This window comes from Pungitius pungitius, chromosome 21 (assembly GCF_949316345.1).
Source record: "Pungitius pungitius chromosome 21, fPunPun2.1, whole genome shotgun sequence".
NCBI classification, from domain to species: Eukaryota; Metazoa; Chordata; class Actinopteri; order Perciformes; family Gasterosteidae; genus Pungitius; species Pungitius pungitius.
The window spans coordinates 2,068,023-2,080,168 of NC_084920.1; the positions used below are offsets into that span (position 1 = coordinate 2,068,023).

General features: G+C 50.8%; 2 protein-coding genes across 3 annotated transcripts in view; both read left to right on the plus strand.

Annotated features, from left to right (window-relative positions):
- The window catches only part of rab11fip3 (RAB11 family interacting protein 3 (class II)), a 13,984-nt gene extending 8,440 nt beyond the window's left edge, over positions 1-5,544 (plus strand). Inside the window, exons 4-12 of the mRNA XM_062560221.1 lie at positions 3-107; positions 878-913; positions 1,043-1,136; positions 1,240-1,484; positions 1,680-1,761; positions 1,865-2,002; positions 2,086-2,241; positions 2,338-2,478; positions 2,581-5,544. Coding sequence (XP_062416205.1) covers positions 3-107; positions 878-913; positions 1,043-1,136; positions 1,240-1,484; positions 1,680-1,761; positions 1,865-2,002; positions 2,086-2,241; positions 2,338-2,478; positions 2,581-2,694 — 1,111 coding nt within the window. The 3' untranslated portion in view covers positions 2,695-5,544. The remainder of the gene's footprint in view (positions 1-2; positions 108-877; positions 914-1,042; positions 1,137-1,239; positions 1,485-1,679; positions 1,762-1,864; positions 2,003-2,085; positions 2,242-2,337; positions 2,479-2,580) is intronic.
- Positions 5,545-6,217: 673 nt separating this feature from the next.
- Positions 6,218-12,139, plus strand: telo2 (TEL2, telomere maintenance 2, homolog (S. cerevisiae)). 2 transcript variants are annotated; one of them, XM_037463201.2, is made up of 21 exons: positions 6,218-6,392; positions 6,734-7,068; positions 7,167-7,444; positions 7,552-7,620; positions 7,780-7,927; positions 8,030-8,132; positions 8,218-8,286; positions 8,366-8,507; positions 8,645-8,781; positions 8,918-9,003; positions 9,087-9,203; positions 9,291-9,379; positions 9,488-9,579; positions 9,667-9,783; positions 9,886-9,957; positions 10,042-10,212; positions 10,294-10,385; positions 10,479-10,578; positions 10,675-10,739; positions 10,820-10,935; positions 11,564-12,139. In XM_037463201.2, exons 2-21 carry the CDS (start codon positions 6,734-6,736, stop codon positions 11,683-11,685), a joined length of 2,520 nt encoding a protein of 839 aa, XP_037319098.2. In that variant the 5' UTR covers positions 6,218-6,392; the 3' UTR covers positions 11,686-12,139. The 2 variants fall into 2 exon arrangements, with proteins under 2 accessions (XP_037319098.2, XP_037319099.2); XM_037463202.2 differs by having other exon boundaries at positions 9,102-9,203.
- Positions 12,140-12,146: the final 7 nt, after the last annotated feature.

Here is a 12,146-nt window from a genome sequence, read left to right on the forward strand (position 1 = left end):
AGCTTCCTCAGGGAGGAGGCGCTGGACTTTTTCTGTAGCCAGTGTCACAAACAAATAAGTCGTCTGGAGGACCTCTCCACGCGCCTCAATTTCCTAGAGATGACTAGGTAACAACACACCCCCCCCCTCCGCCGCCTGTGAGCCGTGTGAATGCGTTTGCGGTGCTGATGGGACACGGCGCCGTGCATGTTCTCCATGGCATCACGTTCTCGTCATCGCGGTCCATCTTGTTGTGTGTGCGGGTTGGGAGACTCTGGACGTGCACGTCTGGGACCATCTGCACCCGTTGTGATTGGTCGCTCATCCGTCGTGAACATTTCACTCATCCAAATGAAGCCCGATTGTAGAAATGTGACCCAATAACCGCCGGTACCACAGGTGAGTGGGGTCCGGCATCTCCGGGCTCTCCGTGTCATTTCCCTCATGCTTCGTGTCGTCTCACAGCGGACGCTGCTGGTGGAGTGAAGCTTCTTTCAAAGACTGCTGCTTTTATCGGAACGGACCTGCTGATCCAGATTACTGACCAGTAGCTCTATTACAGAAACTTTGTAATACCAAAATCCCATTTGATCGTTTAGCAGCTGAATCGGCATAATTCTGAGCTTCAGAACTCTACAGAACTTGTGTAATACTGTCACAGGCAGGTCAGACCGTGTCCTAAAGCAGAGTCTGTTGATACTCGCTGCTGTGTGTGTGTGTCACCTTGTTGTGATGTGTGGACCTCCTGTTGCTTCGGGTTCTGACAAAACTCCAGCGATTTGTCAGTAGAAGCACCTCAACATGCCCTTTCGGGGGGGGTCGGACCGTGTCCCTTTTCTCTTCCTGACCGTTTTTCCTGTTGTTTTGTCCCCCCTCCCCCTCACCATCCCCCATCTAGTGCTGGCAAGAGGCTGTCCAGCAAGAAAGTAGCACGGTAAGCCAAACAGTTCCTCCGGTGTCAGTAAGTTTATCCGCCTTCTAATTGTTAAATCGATATTACAAAATCAGATGTGAATTGTGTGTGTGTCCCGTCCCCCCCCCCCTCCCCTCCCCCTCCGTGCAGACACCTCCTACAGAACAGCTCGATGACTCTGGACACCGTGAGTGACTTGACGCGGGACATCCTGGAGCTCGCCGACAACGACATCACAGACAAGGTGAGCGCTCCTCTGACAAAGAGGAGGAGGTGAATCTCATCTCCGTTCCCAACCGCGGAGGAGCAGATGCGTCACGTGCACTTCTCCCCCCCGCCCCCCGCAGGTGCTCCTCCTCGAGCGGCGAGTGGCGGAGTTGGAAAAGGAGTCGGAGTTGTCCGGGGAGCAGCATGCGCGGCTGCGCCAGGACAACCTTCACCTGGTGCACCGGGCCAACGCCCTGGAGGAGCAGCTGAAGGAGCAGGAGCTCCACGCCGACGAGCAGCTGCAGCAGGAGACCCGGCGGCACAAGGAGGCCCTCATCAAGCTGGAGAGGGAGAGGGGGGTGGAGCTGGAAAACCTGCAGGCCAGGTGAGCTTTTCCTACGCTGTGATCACTTTAAACTGGACCCTTATGTCCTGCTTGTTGTGTCGTTGTTGGTTGTGGCTCAACACTGCCCCCCTCTGGCACTGAGCTGCCTTCCACCCCCCCCCCCGGCGCGTAGCATCGTTTTACTCCCAACGCGCTTTGCGGGTTTCTGATGTGGACCCTGTGCTCGTCCCTCAGGCTGCAGCAGCTCGACGAGGAGAACAGCGAGCTGAGGTCGTGCGTTCCGTGCCTCCGGGCAAACATCGAGCGACTGGAGGAGGTGAGGGCAGGCGACAACGGCGTCCCGTCCTATCGGTTTGTCCGTTTCCCCGCCCCCCCCCCCCGGCCATAACGCTCCTCTTCATTTTCTCCTCGTCGCCCAGGAGAAGAGGAAGCTGCAGGACGAGACGGACGCCATGGCTGACAAGCTGGAGGAGGAGACGGAGTCCCGCAGGAAGATGGCAGACAAGCTGAGCCACGAGCGCCACCACAGCGGCAAAGAGAAAGAGTGCACTCAGGAGGTGAGAGCGAGGCGTCCGTGTACAAAGCATTCCAGCACAGCGTAGCGTCACGTGTTCAAAGATCCCTTCCCCCCCCCCCGCAGCTCATTGAAGACCTGCGTAAACAGCTGGAGCACCTGCAGCTCTACAAGCTGGAGGCCGAGGCGAAGCGGGGGCGCACGCCCGGCGCCGGGCTGCAGGAGTACCAGACGCGGACCCGCGAGGCCGAGCTGGAGCAGGAGATCAAGCGGCTCAAACAGGTAGCGCCCCCCCCCCCCCCCGCCTCCTTTTCGGAGCGGACGAATGGTTCCCCCGTGTCTCGCCGCGCGTCACATTCCATGACTCGGTGTCTCCAGGACAACCGGAGCCTGAAGGAGCAGAACGACGAGCTGAACGGCCAGATCATCAACCTGAGCATCCAGGGAGCCAAGAACCTGATGTCGGCCTCCTTCTCCGACTCCCTCGCCGCGGAGATCAACAACGTGTCGCGCGTAGAGGTCGGTGTTTTTTTAAAAATTTTACTTGTTGTTGAAAAGCTACGGGTCGAATTGGTGAAACGCCGTCATCGCGCCCAACTCCACCGTCTGCTCTGTTTCCAGTTGATGGAGACCGTGCACAAACAGGAGGAGATCAACTACAGGCTGCAGGACTACATCGACAAGATCATCGTGGCCATCATGGAGTGCAACCCCTCCATCCTGGAGGTCAAGTAGACAGGATCCGACGCCAGGAGAGGATGTGAAGAATCAACAACAACAACAACGACAACGACTCATCCAGCTCCCCCCCCCCCCCCCCTCCCCCCACAAAAAGGAAGGGTGAAAGACGTGGAAGAAGTCCACGGCTGTTTCGGAGCGGATGGGTCGACCCTCCTGGACGCTCTTGGGTTCTGGTGACCTCCATGTCTTTGGCTCGAGGGACCCGAGGCTCCCGCATTGAGTGTGTGAATGAGGTCCTAAAAAAAATCTTCCTCTCCGAATCCCCCTCCCCCAAAAAACAAAGTGTCAATGTTTGATTGAGCTAAAAGAAAACACAATCAGCCCCAACATACAGCACCGAAAGGCCTTAAGTGAAAGGTGGTCCGAGTCGGGCTCGGTTCTGCACGCCGCTCAGCCCCCGAAGCGTCTCCTGGGACAGCGGAACATGACCTGCTCAACTTGGGTGATTCCGTATTTTGTTGAGAAGCGAGGGACGATTCCGGGGGGTCGAGGATGAGAAATTGCCGCAGGTTTCTGTGTGTGCCAGGCGTTTTGCGTTTTTTTTTTTTCTTCTTTTATTTCTGCGCAGTGTAGCCTAAACGTTTCTTTTTTCTTTTTTTTAAGCTCTTTGACACTAGCGAGTGACATGAAGGAACCGGGCGGATTATTGCATGTTTTGCTTTACGATGAAACAGGGTCCTGGAGCTCAGGTGGGCTGGAAAGACTCCCATCAGTTATCTGATCTCACTAAGTGTCGACTAAGCATGAAGGATTCTGGGAGTTGTAGTGTGTGTGTTCTTTCAGTGCAGCCCATCTGACTCCAGCGTTCTCTTGCTGAGTGAAAGTAACGGAGGGAGCAAACTTATACAGGGAACCTTTCTTTTGAAGAATAAGTTGTATGTGAATAATCAAATGGTTGTACTTTGCACTACGTTTTGTTTTGTTTTCATTAATGTCTAGTTGGTTGGAAACAAAATGTTGTGAACTGTGAATGGATCCAACCAAAATGAATGCTAGTGTTGATGGCGTTCTGATAGTGACTGGGACTTGTTTCCACTGACATACTGGCGGAGGGGAGACTGGTGTGGGGGGGGCGACCTCCCACTCGCACTACGGGAAAAGAGCGTCACGCGTCATCTTGAATCTGAATGTATTCAAGAATACTACAAACTACATTTAGCATTTATCAGCCATGGGCAGTTCAGATGAGCTTTCTTTTGCCAGTTTTATTACTTTTAAGACCATATATATATATATAAATGTATTACTGAAGACATATGGCGGAACAGTGGCAATAATTGCTTGGCATCAAAGTGGACATTGGGAGGAGGGCAGATGAAACCAATCTCCTCTGAACTTCTTCTGCCGAAGCCACAGCTGTTCCCACGGAGACGCCCGGACTGACTTTTGACTTTTGGACCTTGGACCCGGACGCCGGACGCGAGGATCACCAGGTGAAGGGTAGCGTGGCCTCCTGCGCCAACATGCTGAGAAGAAGCTCCTATTTTTCCACATCTACGTCACTGCTCTTTCTTCACCTGCCACTCCCATGTAAAAAGAAAAAAAGAAATGGCCTTGGATGTAAATGACTTGTAAAGTTTTTCTACCCTCATTCTAGATTCTAGGTATTTTTATAGTGTGAAGGAGAGCACATTTCTTCTTCTCGTCTTATGCTGAGAGACGGCATGTAGCGTGTACAGTATCTGTTGTCTTGCTTTTCTTTTTTCCTCTCGTTCGAAACCACACGCGGATATTTATTCGTCGTTCGCACACAAACGACAACTCGCACACAATCGGTGTCGAGGCCACGAGACGGGGGGGTTGACTTCGCGTCGGACGGGTCTGTGGGGAAGAGTTATCGGGGGAGCTGGACTGTGGCTGTCTTCCGTAACGCTGACGCTGCCGTGGCCTCCTCGGCGGCGGGGGGGGGGTTGGCCGAGTCCGCAGTTTGTACTGTCGTCTTCCCAGATGGATTTTCAGGTCCTGCATGAAAAACTACATATCGCTTCAGTGGTTTGACCTCTGCTCTGACTGACCAATCATATCCACAGTTTGACCTCCATAGCAACGCGGGTTGAGATCTCCCTTCGCTGTAGTCACGCGTGGTTTAGGATTTGCAAACAGAAAAACGGGGTTCTACTTCTCTTAATTCGCCCCCCCCTGCTTCATATTTGAGTGCGTTGAGACCCCGGGGGCTGACTAAACGTTCCCTTTTCAGCAGAGCTCAAGGTGACTGCACTTTAACCATTTTAACCCCTCGCATTGAATACAACCAAAGACAGATGTTCCAACTTATCCAGCAAGGGCGCGCGACCCCTCGAACGGCTTCGTCCCGCCTCGGGTTCATCGACGAGAGTCCGAGCCCCCGAAAGGACAGATGTCCCGCTATGTCTAAACACTGTGTCTCAAACTAACCTGACGATGAGCCCCGAGGAAAAGCGCTGACCACGTGACGCTCGGCTAATTAAATTATGATTATAAAAACAAGACTAAACTGTACATATGAAAACTTTCTCTCTCTCTCGCTCTCACGCTCACTTCCAGTGTCCCAAAGAAAGTTTGCTCAAGGCACAAACAGCACTACTGGAGTAGTGCACGGCTTGCCATTATGTGACATGGGAAGATTAAAAAAAGAGAATATTGTAGAAAAGAGAAATTGTAAAAGTTAAATTTTATTCCTATTTTCAAAGATAAATGTATAAATTATAACGGTATTGGTTACAGCTGTATATTTTTTTGAAGATTCCCCAATTGATCTAATTCTAATTGTTACTGGGGAAATATCATTTCAGTTATTGTACAAAGAAAACACTTTAAAGGTAAGGCCGTGAAAATAAGATTAGAAAAATAAATGGAATAAAATGATCCTGTGTTTGGTTGCCTCATTTATTGCACATACATTTAACTGTTTGTATTTACTGAACAGATTCTAGCAGCAGAATATAGATGTTTTACCAGTTCCGAAGTCACTATAAATATAATATTGATTCTTGGAAGTATTAGATAAGTCCACAGGTTAGTATTTCAAAGTGATACAATTTGAATTTAATTATTTTGTTCCGAATTAAGATTTTTGGCAAAGTTCAATTAATTCTCATTCTTATTCCTGCTCTTGGGTTTCTGTGCATCGTATCAGCTCCACCTGCAGAGTGTTTGAATGTACTGCATGGGCCCCACTTTTAGTTTAACGATATTATTAACACAATGTTTTCAATACACCACGTTATCAACACTATATGAACCCTTTTAACTTTTAGAAGACAGGTTAAAAGACTTTTACTAACCATGAGAATCACCACAGTAGCATTGTGAATAGGTCTTAGTCAACTCTTTTGACCATAAAGCATTTTTATATATATTTTTTAATTCTCTGCTGTTATTTTGTTTTTTTCTGAGGAAAGAAAAGAATATCACGTATGTATGCTTAGATATTACTTAGTTGGTTTTTGTACAACGTGAAATAGCAACCGGAAGTGTTACGAAAACCATCGTCCTCTTGAACGCCGCCTCTTTTTCTGCCCCCGGAACCTTCTGTCTCCGCCTGGCTCAACACGGACGTATTTTGACGGCGCACACGGAGAGCGACGTGCAGCAGCGCGGCGGGACGCATCTGTTACGTTAAACCGTGAAGTGACATTAACGGGCCGTTAATACCGGCAGATACCTACCAGGACCACCCCGACCGTGAGGCTCCGTTTAATAAAACCCCCCAGGTGCGTATCCGTTAGACCGGATATCGGTTGTTGACTTTATGCACTCCAGTAACCATGAATATGTGTGTTATATACATATAATAACGTTACTTTATTAAACACAATGGTCTGCTAACTGAGGCTCGCTACAGAGGTTTCATCTAAAACTAGTCCTTCCTTTTTTCAAAAAGGTTTTGGTGTGGCACTGTGATTACATTTATAGTTAAATCCTCCAGCATGTATTCAAATCATTGATGTCTACTGACTGTATCATAGTTGTCGTTTTAGTTTCTGTGTAGATACACAATCGGTAGAAACCTTTCGCCGCTAAACCTCCCATTTAAAATCTTTTGTCTCGAAAGATGGAGTCCCTCGCCCCTCGCCCTGAGGTGCGCCTGGAGGTGTCCCAGTGTTTCCGAACCCTCGCCACGTCCACGGACGCCACAGACGTCGTCGCCTCCCTTCAGATGCTCGGCCGCTACCTGGACGAAGGCCCGGAGAGCAGAACCGAGCCGGGCCAGCGGGCGGCCTTCAGGCGCGCTCACTTCACGCCCGCCCTTCGGCTTCTTGCCGGCGGCGGCGTCCGGGCCGACTGCCTCACGCCCGCCCAGCGGGCCGAGCTGTGGGACGGCTTGTTCCTCAAAGGCCCCCCGGAGCAGGCGCTGCTGGTGCTGATGGAGGCGATGGGAGACCTGAAGTGGGTGGTGGCTAGATAGCCGGGGGGGGCGGATGGGAGGCACGTTCAGCGTGTTGTCTACTCGCATATTTGACCCCCGTTGTTTCTCTCCCTCCCAGAGCGAGCGCAAATCTGGACCGCCTCGTCGCCATCACTGAGAAGTTCCTGCGGAGCGGCCGCCTCGCCGACCTGCTGTGGGCCCGCTGTCTGGAGACGGGTCCCTCCGATTCCCCCCAGCTCAGAGAGACCCTGCTGGGACGCATCGCGGCGCTGCCGGACGTCACCGCCAACCGGTTGCATCTCAAAAACAAGGCGCTCTTTCTTCCTCGGCAGTACTACCCGCTGCTGGCCACCGAGATGCTCACAGCCCTGGAGCGGACCTGTCAATCACTCCGAGGCGAGGGGACCTCCTTTAGACTGTTCCCACCAGCGAGGCTCGCGTTTCATTTTTATTGTCGAGATGTCAAATGGTGATTTCTCATCCAGGCTTTGTGTATTCACCAGATGGCACAGACTGCTCCTTGACCTTTGTGGCTCAGACACTTGGAAAAGTGTGCATCCAAGGCCATAGTGGTGAGTCCGGTGGAAGCTTTGGGTTTCAAACAGTAAACAACATTCTTGAATATTACCAACAACTTTCATCAACGCAGGTTCATGTCACGCTTCACCCTCACCTCTATAGAACATAATCAATAACTTCCATCCCCCTCTTACATTATTTCCTCTGTGCAGGTCTGGTGCTGGCGGTGCTGGCTCCGCGGCTGTCTGTGTGCACGCGCTCCGACATGGTGTGGCAGAGGGTTTGCTGGAAGCTGCTGCAGAACGTTCCACAGCGATGGATGGAGAGTGTGCTCACGGGGCTGGTGCAGGCCGTCAGCGGGTACGGACTGGAACAGTGTGCAGGGCCCCCCCACCCCCCACCCCAGCTATGAGTTTTCCATCTGGCTCTACGTGACACCGGCCTCTCGTCTCTTTTTTTCAGGCCCGATGCCCTGGGCAGGATCATCGGGAATTTGGTGTTGACCAATAAAAAGGCCCAGTTTGTCATCACTCATAAACTGCTGTTGCTTCAGTACAAGTATGAGGTAAAGGAGACGCCATGCGGCCTGAAAGTAAACCATATCATCTTATAAAACCATGAAGCCTGCTCGCGGTTTCTTTTTTTCACAGACTGGAGTCTTGAGGATCATCCTGGGCTACCTGGCAGCAGACAGGGAGCGAAGGCCTCTGCTCATCCAGGTGGGTGCATCGGGATGTCCAGCAGCCAGGTGATATCACACTATATGTATTGGTGATTTTGACGTGTGTGTGTTGTCAGGTGCTACGGGCTGTGCTGCAGGCTTGGGCTAACCCCAGTGCGGTGAAGCACACGCCTCTAGACCAGCAGTTCTATGTCAGCAAGGCCCTTCTGCTGAGTGTCAGTCTGCTGGAAGACTCCGAGCTGCAGGAGCTGCGCTCAGGTACAAATAACAGCGTTTGATGCCTCAACTCCCCAAGAGACAAAGTAGAAGGGACCACATCCTCTGTGTCCCACTCTTATGTTATATATGATCACATGAATGAAGGTATAATGGAGCCAGTGGCTCTCCTCTCTCAGAGCTACTTCAGTGCATGCTGGGCGGCATGCAGAGCCACCTGGACAGCGGCGTGGTGCGCGTCAGGCGCATGGGCATGGTGGTGGGGGAGTGCCTGAGCGCTCGCATGGATCTCAATAAGACCAAGCTGAAGTTTGAGGTACGGTCGACGTGTCAATTGAGAGATACAGTGCTAGCCAGCCGAATTGGGCCCGTGTTTTTGAGTCTGTGTGTGTGTGTGTCTGTGTGTGTGTGTGTGTGTGTGTGTGTGTGTGTGTGTGTGTGTGTGTGTGTAGTACGAGCAGGACGAGGAAACTCTGGAGCTGCGTTGTCTGATGAGTCCCATGACGGGGCATGAACCAGAGGATGAGCACGTGAGCGTGTGAGTGTCTTTACTCACTTGGTGACTTTTTTTTTAAACTGAGGGCAAAGTCACATGACACTTTTTTTGATTATTAAGATAAGGTTTCTCACCTGCAGAGTTGACCCCCCTCAGGAGACCAGTGCAACAACAACTCCATCTAGTCAGGATGTATCATCTCAAAATAAGTCAAAAGCTGAGCCGGACTCCGACCTGGACAGGTAAGCAAGCGCTATTAAATATTCTCTGCTATACTAAATGTATCCGTGGGAAATGTTTTGCCAACTCAAAGCCTTTCACCTTTGCAGCGACGATGAGCTCACACCGTACGACATGTCTGGCGATCAGGAAACCAGTGAAGCATCTCCCCCGCGCTACCTGCGAGACTGCTTGGAAAGTACGGCTGCTCATCGTCCCACCGTTACTTCCTGTTTACAGTCTGTGCTTCCGGCTCCGGCTCTAATGTGTTTTTTTTTGTATTTTTTTAATTGAATGACCCGTGCAGCCTTGGTTTCCTCTGAGGACCCGCCGCGTGTGGAGCTCAGTCTGAGAGTCGCTGAGGGTTTGGTGAGGAAGAACGTCTTTGCAGCCAGAGAGGTGGGACAGTTTAAGACGCAGCGCAAATGTCCACTGCTTCAGATTTAAAAAAATCCTCCCCTCGTTATTTCTTTTCTATTATTTCAGGTCAGTGTCCAGCTGACCAAAGTGCTTCTTCACATGGAGGATAAATACAGTATAAGTGGCTTCCTGAGTCTCAGACAGGCGACCATGGTGGCGCTCATTGTCACCGACTGTATCTCTGTACGATCCACATCCTTTTCCTTCTCAAATCACAATGTTTCTTCAACGCCAACTTTGAGTATCTGGTACCCGAGTGAACCGTCTCTTTGCTTCCCGTTGCAGGTGACTCGGTATCTGACCACTGAGTTTTACTCCTTGAACTACAGCCTTCGCCAGCGGCTCGATATCTTGGAGGTGAAGCCATCAGCTTCTCCACTTAGCGCCGTAGCGCTTATCCAAAGTAAACTTCATGAGGCTGCTCTGGTTTTGGGTTCTCAGGTCCTCACCCTGGCAGCGCAGGAGCTCTCTAAGCCCATCACTGAAAAGAGAAACCCACCGGTGGGTATCAGTGGCGCCACTGAATCGACTCCGTACCCTGGTGACAACCCTGTCCAGTGGCGAGAAGTGGTACAGAAGCGGATTGAAAGCAAGACAAAACGCCTCAGGAAGGTAGTACCCGGATGTTTTGATCTGCCGGTTGACTATTTGAGGTTTACTACGTGTCTCTAGCGTGGTTTCCTTTGTGCAAAGGGCGCCACACAACCTCCAGCTCAGGCCACCCCTAACCGCTACGCCCCTGTGGCTGGACACTTCTTTTTTCCTCTGCTCAGCAACTATGACAAGTAAGTGTGGCTCTTTATATATATACAGTATATACATATTTAAAAGGTTAAAAAGCCTGTAGAGTTTAATGGAATGTGATACCGTTCTGCTAGGCCTCAGGTGACCTTTGACCTGTTGGGCGGTGACCATCTCGTACTGGGCCGGTTGATCCACTCCTTGGGCCTCTTCATGCATCTAGCAGTCAACGCACCGGTAATTCTGTCCATCCATCTGAGCCTATGAGCAATGATGTGTCTATGATCCCAATGTCGAGCTTTTTCATCCATTCCTACGACTTTTCTTGTTTAGATCGCTGCACAGATGGGTTGTGCTTTACTGGACTTTGTGTGGGCGGTGCGTTACCATGCCGACCAGTAAGTATGCCGCGCATCGGTTTTCGGGGGGACTATGAGGTTTTGTCATCTTACGTAACCTGAACTCTCGTCTGAGGAAGGATGGTGAGACGAGGCGTCCTCTTCGCTGTCTGCTCGGTGTTCCTGAGCATGCCCAGTGAGAACCTGCTGGTGGATCTCAGTGATCAGCTGTTTGAGACCAGAACCTGGCTGGCAGGTACAGAAAACGTTGCTTGTGATAACAGAGGTTTGTCCAGGTCAGGCGTTAGAGGGCCACCTTTTCACACATTATCTTAAACATTTAAGCCTTACTTTTTATGTGATACTAATAATAGATTAACACTAAATGACTGTATTCTTGTAAATCCACAAGGGTCCGAGGCTGCACCTGCATCGTGTAATTGTGTCTGGGATGTCCCCCTCAGTGACACACACACACACACTCACACACACACACACACTCATGCTCACACACACACAGACGCACAGCACACACATGCACAGCTGGGCTGAGCATTTCTGGGAAGTGGATGAGTAACAAGGATGTCCTGTACTATGGACCGCAAATAACGTGACCGGCTCAGCAACACTCTTGAGGATACATTCAACTTTAGCCCCAAATCACAAATTGGCCTCTGAGGGCTTAAATGTAGTTTCGCATTGAAATGAGCAAGTTTTGAGCTAATCGACAAGGAACCCACACAGCAATTTTAATTGTATGGAGAAAATGCCTGGAAAAATGTGCATTTGATTGGATTTCCTTCTATGATTATGCTGACAGGTGGAGACTTGTCACTGCTGCTATGGCTGCGTTTAGTCATTACTTGTGTTGCTAATGTCCACAGATGTGGCGGAGGAAGACCCCGACGCAGACTGCCGGAGTCTGGCGATACAGAGTTTGGTGCTGTTGGACAAGAGCCTGAAGAAACAGCTACGAGATCAAAAGGCCCTGAGCTCTGGGTCCTGATCGCGGCATCGAATGCGACCGATGAACCGCCGAATGCGTCTCCGATGTGCGTCGCAGCGCTCCTTGCCTCCGTCCGGTCCTCGAGGAGCCAGGAGGATGGAGGTGGACGGAACTGAGGTTCTGGTATTTGCCGGCACGTTTTTCAGATCCTGGAACACGCGACCAGCAGCACAGCAGGGCGCACGTCTTTGCACGTGTTTGTGAATGTGTTTCTGCAGGACTAAATCACACACAATACACTGTTGTTGGACATGTGTAATGTATGAAGCGGTGAAATGTGGATGGCATGGAGAATAGATATTTTGACAGTAGTTTGTAAACTGAGGATATCCTTTTCAAACTCTTTCCTGTTCTGCCTGTTCTCTCTGTGTGGTTGTTTGTTTGCAAAGGATGTCCTGTGACACATGGATTCACAAATAATAAAAATACTACTACCACTTCCTCCTGTGACATACATGACA

Coding starts and splice junctions, on each gene's coding strand:
- telo2 (XM_037463201.2), top strand. CDS start 6,734: ATGGAGTCCCTCGCCCCTCGCCCTGAGGTGCGCCTGGAGGTGTCCCAG. Junction 9,784..9,885: donor TTGTCACCGACTGTATCTCT/GTACGATCCACA, acceptor TTCCCGTTGCAG/GTGACTCGGTATCTGACCAC. Junction 10,936..11,563: donor GACCAGAACCTGGCTGGCAG/GTACAGAAAACG, acceptor TAATGTCCACAG/ATGTGGCGGAGGAAGACCCC.